The following is a 14,116-nucleotide window of genomic DNA, read 5'->3' as shown; positions in this document are numbered from 1 at the left end:
TGTGTCTATCTCTCTCATAAAATGACATAACTTATGTCATTTAAAATGACAAACACCAAGCCCTTTTTTTAAATAGGAGTATCCCACACTTATTATATTTATGACATGAGATTAGAAATTTAATATGACTATGATATAAGATTAAAAATTTAATATGACTTTTTTTGAAAAAATATTTATCTTTTTAAATGACATAACTTTGTGTTATTTTTAATGAAATTATGTTATTTGAGTATGTTTTGTCATTTTTTCTTTTTTATAAATTAGGAAAAAAAGAAAATAAAAGAAAGAGAATGTAAAAATATATATGATTTCATTAAAAATGACCTAATTGTATCATTAACACTTTTCCCAAAAAAATTTCCCATTAATAATACATATGACTATGACTTGGGTTTCAATTTTCAACTCATTCTCCAATCTCGGAACCGTGTCTTCAACAACCGCTACAGAAACGTGTCTTCTTAGAATCAAACGAGGCGTCGCAACCATCACTGCCATCAAAAGGTCAAACAAATATTCGGGTTGGCCACCATTACGTCATCCTCACACCCACTATCTCACCCGAAAGCGCGCTGAACATTGATTCTTCTTCGTTCTTTTTCTTCTTCTTTTATGATTATCGCTTCCATTTCCATCTTTAGGGGATTTTAATATGGCCTTCATCATGATAACCACATACCAACGCTTAGTTTTTGTGTTTCTGTTCTCTTTCCTCTGTTTCTATACTGTGTTTTCAAGTTCAGCAACTTCCAGGAACAGGATCACACGGGGTGACTTGATCAGAGATGGTGAAACTCTGGTATCAGATGGCCTCAATTTCGAGATGGGTTTCTTCACTATGGACAATTCCTCTTCTCGTTACGTTGGGATATGGTACTACAACATTCCGGGACCAGCAGTTATATGGGTTGCGAACAGAGACAAACCCATCAAAGACAAAGGAGGTGCTATCACTATTGCAAGGGATGGGAATTTGGTTATACTTGATGGAGGGAAGAACCAAGTTTGGTCCAGTAATGCTTTCAATACCAGAAATGACTCCGAAGCTGTGCTTCATGATGATGGCAATCTTGTTCTTTCAAGCAGTGGCGTTGAGAAAGAGGTATGGCAAAGCTTTGAGAACCCAACTGATACATATTTACCTGGTATGAAGGTGCCTGTGAATGGTGCAATTGGGAAGAAATATATCTTCACTTCATGGAAATCAGCAACTGATCCTTCACTGGGAAATTACACCATGGGGGTTGATCCTGAGGGATTACCCCAGATAGTTGTTTGGGGCGGAGAGAAAAGGAGATGGAGAAGTGGTTACTGGGATGGTAGGATGTTTACTGGTGTATACATGACAGGAAACTATTTCTATGGTTTTACCCTCAATAGGGATGATAAAGGACATAGATACTTCATATATAACCCATTAAACAGCTCTGACAAGGTTAGGTTTCAGGTAGGATGGGATGGGTATGAAAAGGAGTTCAAGTGGAATGAAGGTGAGAAACATTGGGTTGAGACACAGCAAGGGCCTCATAATGAATGTGAGGTTTATAACAAGTGTGGCAGCTTTGCAGCATGTGATTTATCCACTTCAGGTTCACCCATCTGTAGTTGCATACAAGGGTTTCAACCAAAGCATAGGGATCAGTCGGCTAAGGGAAACTGGTCAAGTGGATGTGACAGGATGACCCCACTGAAGGCTGAGAGAAATACTAGTTCTGGAGCTCAGGTTAATGTTGGAGAAGATGGTTTCTTGGAGCGTAAGTGTATGAAGTTGCCGGACTTTGCACGTGTGGTTAATCTTATTGGCACAGAGGATTGTGAGAGCAATTGTTTGAAGAATACTTCTTGTACTGCGTATGCAGAAGTTCTTGGAATTGGGTGCATGGTTTGGTATGGGGAGTTGGTTGATGTTCAGCACTTTGGAAATGGAGGAAATACATTGCACATCCGCCTCTCTGATTCTGATTTAGGTAAGGTGAAAGTGTCCCCTTTATTATGTTTCCATTGATAAAAAATATTTCAATTTTGATTTACATTTACCAGTACTGTTTTTCATGCATGGTTCTTGAGAAACTGCTTCAACTGGTACCAGACTATTGTCATAGGTAATCAGCTGATGCTTTCTCTTCTTCTTTGGTTCACTTTTTTTCTTATTCCTCCCTACGTCATCTTTTCATCTTAGGGAGCCATCCCAATTTCTCAACCATTAACATACGTTGACTTTTCTTGTCTATGAAGATGATGAGAAGGACAAAATATATAAATCTGTCAGAAGTTCTCACAAACTTCTAATGATGGTCAGGTTCTAATCACATATATGACTTCCATGTCTTCAAATACAGGTGATGGCGGAAAAAAGAACAAGGTTGTGATAATATCAGCTGTTGTGGTGGGGTTAATCTTCCTAGGAATCATTGTATGGCTGGTATGGAGGTTCAAGGGAAAACTCAAAGGTAAAACATTAATTTCCCTAATTTTTTCTCTCGGATGATGGATAGGTATATAATGCAGTTTTTTATATTAACTTCTGTATGTTTCTCATTTTCTTTCCAGTTTTGCCTACAGTTTCCTCGGCTTCATGCTGCAAGAATAGTGATGTAATACCGGTCTTTGATGTAAGGAAGAGTAGAGACTTGTCAGCAGAATTTTCAGGATCAGCCGACTTTAGTTTGGAAGGGAATCAACTAAGTGGACCAGAACTTCCATTTTTCAATTTTAGTTGCATTTCAATAGCGACAAACAATTTCTCAGAAGAAAATAAGCTTGGGGAAGGGGGCTTCGGCCCCGTTTACAAGGTAGAAATGATTCTATTTAGCCGAACTTTTAGGAATAAGAGGCTGGCTAAAATCTAATAAAATTATTTGTTTCGTTTACTAGGGAAAGCTAGGCGGGGAAGAAATAGCTGTCAAGAGGCTTTCAAGACGGTCTGGCCAAGGTTTAGAGGAGTTCAAGAATGAAATAATGCTGATAGCGAAATTACAACACAGAAATTTGGTTAGACTTATGGGTTGTTCTATTGAAGGGGAAGAAAGGCTGCTGGTATATGAATACATGCCAAACAAAAGCTTGGATTGCTTTTTATTTGGTGTGTTTCTTTACATTAACCCTGTCCATTTCTTTCTGCATTTTTAATCAGTACGAAAAGATTTTACCATCACATTTTCTTTACAATTTTGCACTTTCTGGTAAACTTTGGCAGATCCAGTCAAGCAAACACAAACAAAACTAGACTGGACAAGACGGTTTGAAATCATTGAAGGCATTGCAAGAGGACTACTTTATTTGCACCGAGATTCAAGACTCAGAATAATACATAGAGATCTAAAAGCGAGCAACATTTTGTTGGATGAAAACATGAACCCGAAAATATCGGACTTTGGCTTGGCCAGGATATTTGGTGGAAACCAAAATGAAGCCAATACAACCAGAGTGGTTGGTACATAGTAAGTATGCCTTGATTTTGCTTGTATGCTGACTCATCTACTTGTTAATTCTTATTTGGACTAGGCTAATCTCAATATAAATCTGCTGCAGTGGTTATATGTCCCCGGAATATGCAATGGAAGGTCTGTTTTCAGTTAAATCTGATGTATATAGTTTTGGTGTATTATTACTAGAGATAGTGAGTGGCCGCAGGAACACTAGCTTTCGTCACTCAGATGACTCAAGTCTCATAGGACATGTGAGTATCTCGAACCGCTCTTTAATTTTTTTATTAATGCAACTTTGCGTATTTGTTTTTTGTATAAAGGATTTACCAACACATGATCATGTTTGTAATTGTTAAGGACTTGCTGTATAACTTAGAAATATGCCAATTCTTAGTTTTGCTGAAATTTCGATGTGAGAGTTGCATCATTTTTAGAATAAATATCATTTTTAGTCCCTGACAAGAAACACGGTCCCCACTTTAATCCCTTACAAAAATAAATTAGTCAGTTAGTCCCTAACAAATTCAAAGTGGACCCATTTAGTTGAAATCGTGGTCCCTCACAAATTCAAAAAAGACCCATATTAGTCCCTCAAAAGGACTAAAATAGGTCTACCTTGAATTTGTTAGGGACTAACTAACTAATTTATTTTTGTAAAGGACTAAAGTGGGGATCGTGTTTTTTGTTAGGGATCAAAAAGAGTCTTTACTCTCATTTTTGTTACCAAGTTTATTCAAGTGCTGAAAGGTAATGTTTTATGATGGAATTGATGTAGGCCTGGCATCTTTGGAATGAGCACAGGGCAATGGAGCTTGTTGATCCTTGTATTCGTGATTCTAGCCCTAAAAACAAAGCTTTGAGATGCATACATATCGGTATGTTATGTGTTCAAGATTCAGCAGCTCATAGACCAAACATGTCCACTGTGGTGTTGATGCTGGAAAGTGAAGCATCAACTCTTCCCTTGCCTATACAACCTTTGATTACTTCTATGAGGAGATCTGAGAACAGAGAATTTTGTGTGGATGGCCTTGATGTTTCAAATGATTTGACAGTCACAATGGTAGTAGGGAGATAGAATTATTGCATTATTCTGCCCTTTTTGCATCAGTTTTGTTTGCATTTCTCTTTTCCTTTTTTTGTAAACATTTTTTGCATTTCCCTTTCTCCCTTTAAACATAGACAGGGCTTATAGTTATACTTTTCCCTTTTTGGCTCTGTTGAATTGGAGCTATACCCTTAAAAATTGAATTACATTGTATGTATCTATTTTTTGTCTTCAGAAAAGTGCTTTATTCCTTGGCCAATTAAAAGAAAAATGACTAGGTTCACTTTGTAGGGGGTATGCAATTATTCAACACAGAAAAAACTAGTTTCACATCATAAAAAATAAAACTTCAATTGGGATTTGAGACTTTTGGACTTCAAGTGATATCATGTGTGCTGGTGTGAATAATCATGTCTTCAAAAACTATTGGGGAGGGGCCAAATGATCTAAATCACATGCATGAGTCGTTGCGTGTTCCACATGCACAGAAGAAATCAGGAGGCTCTGGTGCATCAATGTCAACAAACTAGCATTTTCTATATTTTAAGGGTATGTTTCGGTAGGTAAATGTAAAGTTGAAAGAAAAATTTAGAATTGGACCTACTTAGAAATAAATTTGGAATAAAATACATTTATTATTATTTTTAGAGGAGGATTACATTTACAAATTTTTTGTTTACAAACTATACTATGTACTCCTAGAAGTACACTAGGTTACGTTATGTACTTCCAGAAATACATAGTATAATTTACAAAAATTTATACAAAAAATTCATAAATGAATCATTCCCCATATTTTTAAGGGACACGATCCGTTTACAAATTTTTTTGAACTTTTTGACAAATTACACTATATTTTCTGTTGAGATATATAGTCTCACATTGGTTGTATGTGTAACTAATGTGGAGTTTATAAGGCCTTGGGCACTCTCACCCTTTGAGCTAGCTTTTGGGGTGGTGTATCCCAATGTTCTTTACATTCTCCCAGGAGAATATAGTGTAGTTTGTAAAAGTTTGTATTCTCCCGGGAGAATATAGTGTAGTTTGTAAGTAAAAAAATTTGTAAATATAACCTGCCCTTATTTTTAATATTAAAATTCACGCGGTAATTATTCAACATTTATTAACGTTGTCAATTGAATACCAGTATTAAAAAAAAAATTCCTCCATTAAGAAATTATTATTCTATTTCTATCGAAATTAAAACGCTTGAAAAAAAGATTGGAGAATTATATTTCATCACTCTTCGATCATTATCCACGATATATCCAATGCTTTCTTAGGGTAGGCCAACCAAGTTTAGGCATTCGAAGTTCATGAATTAATTTATGTTTTTGCTTCTTCAATCAATTGTATTTATTGCAGTGCCAGTCATTTTCTTTCAAGAAGCTTCTTTTGATTCAACATATGTCTGAGTTGAATATAGCTCTCTTGCAAATTCCGTGAATCGATTCTACATATTAAGTTTCCTATCCGAATTGGTCAAGTTTCAACATCCTTTTCGTCACGAGGATCTAGAAGCCAGCCACAAAGTACCAAAACCAAGGTTGTTTCAAAATACAGAATATATTGTCTTCAAAACAATATTATTTAATGAATTTGAATTACGTAAACATAACAATTGGTCATCAGTTAATCATAACTTTGATGACTGACTGCAGTCAGATTAACATTAAGTATAGCTTGCCGGGCCGTAACCACCGACTAAATATGTTTATTGAATCTCAGTGAAAGAGCCAACAATAATAATCAACGTACTTCATAAAGTAGTGTGTAATAATCATTTATTTGTATCCATTTTTCATTCTCTGTGTGTCTTTATGTCTCCCCTCTGTATGCAAAAAGAGTTTTATTGACCGAAAGGTTTTAGGTTAAATTTTTGTTAATAATCATTCATTGATTGGTCATATTTCGCTAAATTTGTAACATACACAATAGGACAATTTTTTCTCCTCTTAACTTTTACATTTTTTTTATTTTTTTTTTAGTAATATCTTAACTTTTACTTTACCAAAAGGAAAAGAGTTCAACTGTAGGAAATTGCATAAAAATAAGTTAAATTATATCAACAGTTGCATTCTTTGCAATGAGCACGAGCTGCACTAATTAAGGATTGGAGCTTTTAACTGTTTCCACAGAACATGGTGCAGTACAAGACAAGCTGAATAGGATTTAAAGATTAAATTGATATTAAGCATTATATTATATTTTGTTATATTCTCATAATTAGATTAAGCAAAGGTATTACATAAATTTATATTGAATAGCTGATTCTAAGGGCAGGTCAAAAGTTGACAAAGGGGTCAATTCTTGTGAGCAAAATTTCGCAGTTACGAAAGCATACTTTCCACAGGTCAATAAAGCTTACTATGGGTTGCTAGACTATAATAGGGTCCTTACCTTTTCTCCCACGTTTGTGTGTTATTATTGGCACGAGTTATGGCTATTTGATAACCATTACATGCATGAATCATGATGGCTCGGAAGAAGGAGTATGCAAACTTTCAGAGAAAAATGTGGAAAACTTGCCTTATTTTTCTGAGAGTAAAGTATTTTGTCGGTTATTAACAAATATTATGGGATCTAATTTAATTTTTGGAAAAAAAATTGACTCGTGATCCTTCTGAAATTCAAAATAGACCTATATTAATTCTTTTGAGGGATTAATGTATGTCTTCTTTGAATTTCAGAAGAACCATGATTTCGACTAATTGGATCTATTTTAAATTTTAAAAGAATCACAAGTCAATTTTTTTCCATGAAATTAAAATAGGCCTCGTGATTTTTATTGAGGGCCCAAAAAGTACTTTAGGGGATGTTTGATAAGAGGTAAAAAAAAATTCTTAGAAAAATGGGATGAGAAAATTATTTGTCTATGTTTGATAGGAGATGAAGTAAAAATATGGCTGAGAAATTTTTTTTTCCATAATTTTCTATGTAAAATGGACCGGAAAATTATCATTGAAGAGGTGGAATTATCTTTTTTCCATGTGGTGAAAAAATTAACATACAACATCAGTAAAATTAACTCAACATTTTCAAAAAAAAATTAGCTTACCAAATAACTTACCTGTAAGAAAAAAAAAATTTGAGAAACAAAATCAATTGTCGTAAGATTTTCAAATAAATGGTGTATAATATTGCCAGCTTGTTTCAATCGCCTGTTTGTATTCACTTGTGCCACAGAGGTGCCACACTTGGCATCCAGATTCCTCACCTAATTTGGCCGCCACTCTTCTGAGAGTCAATTTTAAGATAAAAATATTGCCAAAATCAAAATAAAAGCATAATTAACTAGCTGTCTTAATTCTACTGTTTTTTATATTAAGTGGATACAGTCATCCTTTTGGACCCCAAAGAACATTATATTAAAGTCTAATAAAGAAAAACTGTCACTTGCAAAATATGTGTAGATAGCATCCTAAAAATAAACAATCAATTGATGGTAAAAAAAAGGAAACAATCAAATATTATATACATGCTTGTCTCACTAATTCTCTCTTACCTTTCTAAAAAGTATATGCAGAACCACGAACATGTTTCTGTTTTTACTTTTTTTTTTTAATGATCTGGTTATTTCACCTATAGTTGATTTTTGTTGAGATGATAGAGCAATAAATTAATTTGTCAAATATATCCATAAATACAGATTGGTCATAATACATGAGAAAAAAACTTCTATACAAGAGATATGAGTAAAATACTTTTTGAGTTGTCAACAAAAGTTATATGGCTTGTTTTAATTCCTTAAGAAAAAAAAGTTTATTTGTGGTCCCTTTAAAATTTAAAATAGATCCAGTTAATCAAAATTATAGTCCCTTTAAAATTTAAAGAAGATCTATTTTAATCTCTCAAAAGGATTAATATAAATTTTCAGAGAAATTACAAATCAATTTTTTTTTCTTCTAAAAAAATAAATTGGTTTCGTGATATTTGTTCATTACCTAAAGTTACTTTAATCTTATTTATTTTATGGATGCAACCATATTCCTACAATTGACCCAGCAAAAGTCTCGGAAAATAAAGGCCATTGCCGTAAGATAATTTCTGTGTTCAAATTTGGGAAAAGCCTTATTCAACGGATAAATAACAGAGACCAAGGGAATAATATAAAACTATGAAATTAAATTGTCTTGCACAAGAAGAAACCAAACACTTCATCCACTCTTACAATCACAAACAACTCTCTCACGTTTGCTCTGCAAACAAGCATGGGAGGTTTCACCAACCTCCTCCGTTTCTCCCTCTTTTGGTTCTTAACTTCGCTCACTTTTTTCACCACAATTTCAATCTCTGCAGATACCTTAACTACAACACAAATTCTCAGAACCAACCAAACCCTTATATCCCAAAACGAAACCTTCGTTCTGGGCTTCTTTCCTGGGAGCGATTCCAACTGGTATGTGGGCATATGGTACAAGAACATTGATGATAGAACACTGGTTTGGGTGGCAAACAGAGACAACCCACTTGAGGACTCCACAGGATTTCTCATGATTGGAGACAAAGGAAACATAGTTATTGACAATCCATCAGGTAACCCTGTATGGTCCTCGAATCAAACCACAGCTAATAACCCAATTGTTCAGCTTTTGGATTCTGGGAATTTAGTTGTGAAAGAAGCAAACTTGAGTGACCCCACCAAGTATCTATGGCAAAGCTTCGATTACCCAACAGATACACTGGTACCTGGCATGAAGATGGGGTGGAACTTGGACACAGGCATGGAGAAGCACATAACATCTTGGAAGAACACAGGACAAGACCCTTCAACAGGAGGTTATTCTTTCAAGATAGATTATCATGGACTACCAGAAATTTTCCTGAGGAACAATCAGAACATAACATACAGGAGTGGTCCTTGGAATGGTGAGAGATTCAGCGGGGTACCAGAGATGGAACCCGATACAGATTCTATTGTATTCACGTTTTCTGAAGATGAACATGGGGTATACTACTCATTTTCCATTGGGAACCAATCCATTTTTTCAAGGCTAATTGTGACCTCAGATGGTCAACTGCAGCGCCTTGCATGGATACAAAGTAGCCAGACTTGGAACAAGTTTTGGTATGCACCTAAGGATCAGTGTGATGTTTATAGAGAGTGTGGTCCTTATGGTATATGTGACTCTAATGCTTCACCGGTTTGTGAGTGTGTGAGAGGGTTCAAGCCTAAAAATCAGCAGGCTTGGAATTTAAGAGATGGGTCTGATGGGTGTGTGAGGAACACAAATTTGGAATGTGTGAGTGACAAGTTTTTGCATATGCAGAACGTGAAGTTGCCTGAGACAACTACTGCCTTTGTGAATAGGAGCATGACCCTTGTGGAATGTGAAGATTTGTGCCACAGGAATTGTTCTTGCACTGCTTATGCCAACATTGAGATTACAAATGGAGGAACTGGTTGTGTGATGTGGATCGGTGAACTCATAGACATGAGGCAGTATTCTGATGGTGGGCAAGATCTTTATCTCAGATTAGCAGCTTCTGATGTAGGTACGTTGTTTCTTCTATGCATTATTTCTTTAAACAATTGGTTCTATTTCTACTTGTATTCTGGCTTTCATTTTCTATTTCATACTTGTATGCTTACCAGAAGTTTGGCTAAGAGGGTATATGCATGCATTTAGCTGATTGAATGTGATTAAGATTGATAGTTTTTTTTTCTTCTCCTAATGAAACTCTCAATGATTTTTTGAAGGAAAAAAAAAATACAGAATTTTGTGGAATTCACATCAATAAATTTCACAAATGTGAGCTGAAATCAATGTGTAAGAATTATTGTCTTTAAAAGAGTAAATATCCATAAATACTGATGTGATTAATTTTTTTATACTTTTCGAAATCAAAGTGTAACTGCATAAATAATTACGTATAAATTTTCCAAAAATAAAATATAAGTAACATGCTAATAATTTGAAATTAAATTTTAAGTGCCAAAATATCATTGTTTTTTTTATTAACTAAGATACCTTTGTTTTGATTCATTAAAAAAAATAATTACATGATTAATCAAGGAACAACGGATATTTTATTTTTAAATTTTGATTTGATAAAATAATTAGTCAATTGTCTTAGCTATGGGGTGACGCTGTGTTTGTGACTTTTCAGCAAATGTGAGTAAAGATTGTTTCGTTTGGTTGCTTGAGCTAATACTAATAGATTAATAAATGCCTAGTTAAAGAACCTTTTTAAAAAGTTTGCTGGGCCCACTCACTTTGTGGCATGGGCCCTCCGAATTTTAACGATCGGCTGCTAGACGTTGTGACGTGGGCCAACCTTTTTGACTCGCTAGGTTTTTTATTTTTTCCTTGGGCCAGACTTACTGTTATATGCTTTTCACAATCGTAATAAATAGTCATATTCACATTCGCTTAATTTTGTGAACCCAAAAATATCCTTTCAAACGAAAACGAATTTTTGCATTCATGAATTTATATTATTGTGTAGAAACTAGAAAGTTTAATCTGAGATAAACAGAGGCTAATGCTGTTGATACAAGTATAGGGTCATAATTATTACATACAGTTGCATGCATTGGTACATTTTAGTTTAGGTGACTTCATTAAAATTATTTATATCTAGATAATGTTATAGACAGAATGGTTGAATTTACATCAGAGGTAGTTAAATCTGTGTATGTATGTGTTCATATTTGAATTTGAATTTGAATTTGGCAAACAAAATAGAATTTGAGTTGGTGTAGGAAAAAAGTCAGTCCTCAATAAAAGTGGAATAAATCACCTTCCCTTATGTCCTGGACCATAGTAAGTTGCCAAAGGGTAGGTAGGATTTTGGTATGTTTAGAAGAAAAGAAAAGAAAGGTTAGGATTAGGTGAATGGATATCGAGCGAACAAGGCACTACCTCTATGATGGGACCCAAAAAAGCTGATTTTTATACACGTCGGTGGGGGTAGGCGCCCTCCCAATGTTGCAGGTCTATGTCACACGGGAAAGTGTATCAAATTCTAAACAAACAAAATTCTCTAATTTTCCTTTGTATTTAATGTGATTGAAATTTTCTTTCATAAGCAAACCCATAATTGAAATATAATATAAGAGTTTGATGTTTGTGATTTTAAATGACATAAGTTATGTCATTTTAAGAGAAAGATAGACATAAGGAATAAAAATTATGGGAGAGAAAATGAGTGATTTTTTTTTAATTTAAATTTTAAATAAAAAAATATTTTCTTGTGTCTGTCTTTCTCTTAAAATGACGTACCTTTATGTCATTTAAAATAACAAACACTTTTCTGTATTTGATTTTACATGCACAGAAAAGGAGTATAATGGAAAACTGAGCTAATTTGATTGATTTCCTTCTCTTGGTCCTTGAAGTGAAATTCTATTGCTGATTTGGCACATCATCTTTTCTACATAATTGCCATGCAATGCACAATGAACATTCTCTTGTACACAGTAAATAGTGGTTGCACATTTTTGCTATGAGCTTGTAGGTTTCTTCCTAGTTGGTTAAGTAGAAGCGTGACATAATTTTATATCTGGACTATTTTACAATATTATGTTGAGTCATCATTTACTTTGTAGTTTCTAGTCTTAATCCCATAAAGTGGATATCTCCACTAAAAAAACATGTTTTTCTCAGATGACTTAGCATCTGCAGGTGGCTCTCACAAGACAAATGATACAGGTAAGGTTGTAGGAATTACACTTTCAGCCGCTGTTATAATTTTGGGATTGGGTTTCTTATCATGGAAGAAGAGGAAATTGCTATTGAATGGGAACACGGACCGCAGAGGTAATGTACAAGTAGTGTTCCTCCATGTGAATGCGTATGTTGTATAATGTTGTTGTGCTACATGATAAAAAATGTCTTTGTTCTTGTCACTAAACCAGGTTCTTTGCAAAGAAGTCAGGACTTGCTAATGAATGAGGTGGTGTTTTCAAGTAAAAGAGAAAACTCAGGAGAAAGGAACATGGATGACCTAGAGTTACCAATATTTGATTTTAATACCATAACAATGGCTACAAATAACTTCTCTGAAGCAAATAAACTTGGACAAGGTGGCTTCGGTATTGTTTACAGGGTAGGTTGCTTTATAGCTGTCATTATAACTCAAAATCACAAAGCACCCATAGCACGCCTATCTTAACAGGAGTGATTGTGGCTATACCAGGGCAGGCTGATGGAAGGCCAAGAAATTGCTGTCAAGAGGTTATCAAAAACCTCAGGGCAAGGAAATGAAGAATTTAAGAATGAGGTCAAGTTAATTGTCAAGCTTCAACATCGAAATCTTGTTCGGCTATTTGGTTGCTGCATTGATATGGATGAGAAGCTGCTGGTGTATGAATACATGGAAAATAGAGGCCTTGATTCCATTTTGTTTGGTGAGTTGGTCTGACATGTTTTGCTTTTTCTGGTCTTACGTTTTTTTTTTTGAGTACATAATATTTATGATAACCATGTTCCAGACAAAGCCAAAAGACCCTTACTGAACTGGAGAAGACGCTTCAGCATAATATGCGGAATAGCTAGAGGGCTTCTTTATCTTCATCATGATTCCAGATTCAGGATTATCCATAGGGATCTCAAGGCAAGCAACATTCTACTTGACAGTGAAATGAACCCAAAGATATCAGACTTTGGGATGGCTAGAATTTTTGGCACAGATCAGACAGAAGCAAATACATTGAGAGTTGTTGGAACATAGTGAGTACCACAATATCGCTCTATCTTACTCTCTGAATGACCAAATATGGCAACCTTTTAATTTGTATATTTCTCAAATTTGCAGTGGCTATATGGCTCCTGAATATGCTATGGATGGGAACTTCTCAGTGAAATCTGATGTTTTTAGCTTTGGAGTTCTAGTGCTGGAGATCATAAGTGGAAAGAAGAATAGAGGATTCTATTACTCAAACAATGAATTGAATCTTCTAGCGAATGTACGTGAGAGAGGTTCTTTGATTAGAGTACTACTTAGTTGATAATATCATCTTTTGCTAAAAAAACAATTGATACTGCTTTCTTGCAGGTATGGAAGCAGTGGAAAGAAGGCAGTGCATTGGAACTCATTGATCCATCAATTGGTGAATCATATTCACCATCTGAAGTTCTTAGATGCATACACGTTGGACTCTTATGTGTCCAAGAACGTGCAGAAGATAGGCCAACAATGTCTTCAGTGATCTTGATGCTGAGTAGTGAGACTTCACTAATGCCACAACCAAGAAACCCTGGATTTTCCGTTGGGAGGAATCCTGGGGAGACCGATTCTTCTTCAAGTAAGCAAGATGAACCGTGGAGTGTGAACCAAGTCACTGTCACATTGCTAGATGCTAGGTAGTGAACGAAGCATGGCATTATCTAACAAATTTTTGTATATTCCCAAAAAAATCAAATATATTCTGTATATCTTCCTTCCTCTGATAGTTGCGGGATCTTTGAGATCTACTTTGATCTTGTTTTGGTGTCATATGTAAGAGATACTTTAATTGAAAAAATACTACTTAGTTTAGGCTTTAAGTTACTTTCTGCTGTTGACATCTGGTTTCATTATACACTCACATGGCCATCTCTATGTCTAGCAGTTGCAGAGTCTCTACATTATCTAAAACTAACAGGGTCAGGTTTATAATCTATTTGAAATTTATATTGAGTTTAATTTTGAT

General features: G+C 34.8%; 3 protein-coding genes across 5 annotated transcripts; all 3 read left to right on the top strand.

Annotated features, from left to right (window-relative positions):
* The first annotated feature begins 655 nt into the window (after positions 1-655).
* Positions 656-1,835, top strand: LOC133311736 (G-type lectin S-receptor-like serine/threonine-protein kinase B120). Its single transcript, XM_061512830.1, has 2 exons — positions 656-1,726; positions 1,812-1,835. The coding sequence occupies exons 1-2, from the start codon at positions 656-658 to the stop codon at positions 1,833-1,835; spliced, it is 1,095 nt and encodes a 364-aa protein (XP_061368814.1).
* A 4-nt stretch (positions 1,836-1,839) lies between these two features.
* Positions 1,840-4,664, top strand: LOC133311715 (G-type lectin S-receptor-like serine/threonine-protein kinase B120). The gene is made up of 7 exons (XM_061512810.1): positions 1,840-1,970; positions 2,343-2,453; positions 2,554-2,795; positions 2,878-3,085; positions 3,200-3,443; positions 3,535-3,682; positions 4,207-4,664. The coding sequence occupies exons 1-7, from the start codon at positions 1,883-1,885 to the stop codon at positions 4,507-4,509; spliced, it is 1,344 nt and encodes a 447-aa protein (XP_061368794.1). The 5' UTR covers positions 1,840-1,882; the 3' UTR covers positions 4,510-4,664.
* Positions 4,665-8,651: 3,987 nt separating this feature from the next.
* Positions 8,652-14,013, top strand: LOC133311712 (receptor-like serine/threonine-protein kinase SD1-8). 3 transcript variants are annotated; one of them, XM_061512803.1, is made up of 7 exons: positions 8,652-9,975; positions 12,108-12,242; positions 12,341-12,531; positions 12,622-12,832; positions 12,917-13,154; positions 13,240-13,390; positions 13,480-14,013. In XM_061512803.1, the coding sequence occupies exons 1-7, from the start codon at positions 8,691-8,693 to the stop codon at positions 13,789-13,791; spliced, it is 2,523 nt and encodes an 840-aa protein (XP_061368787.1). In that variant the 5' UTR covers positions 8,652-8,690; the 3' UTR covers positions 13,792-14,013. The 3 variants fall into 3 exon arrangements, with proteins under 3 accessions (XP_061368787.1, XP_061368786.1, XP_061368788.1); XM_061512802.1 differs by having other exon boundaries at positions 12,090-12,242; XM_061512804.1 differs by lacking the exons at positions 8,652-9,975; positions 12,108-12,242 and having other exon boundaries at positions 12,464-12,531; positions 12,627-12,832.
* The last annotated feature ends 103 nt before the right edge of the window (positions 14,014-14,116 follow it).

Source organism: Gastrolobium bilobum, unplaced genomic scaffold (genome assembly GCF_033153095.1).
Source record: "Gastrolobium bilobum isolate Gb01-03AN ecotype WA unplaced genomic scaffold, APGP_CSIRO_Gbil_v1 utg16495, whole genome shotgun sequence".
Taxonomy (NCBI): domain Eukaryota; kingdom Viridiplantae; phylum Streptophyta; class Magnoliopsida; order Fabales; family Fabaceae; genus Gastrolobium; species Gastrolobium bilobum.
Note: the sequence above shows the minus strand (reverse complement) of the source record. Positions and strands in the feature narration are given on the sequence as shown.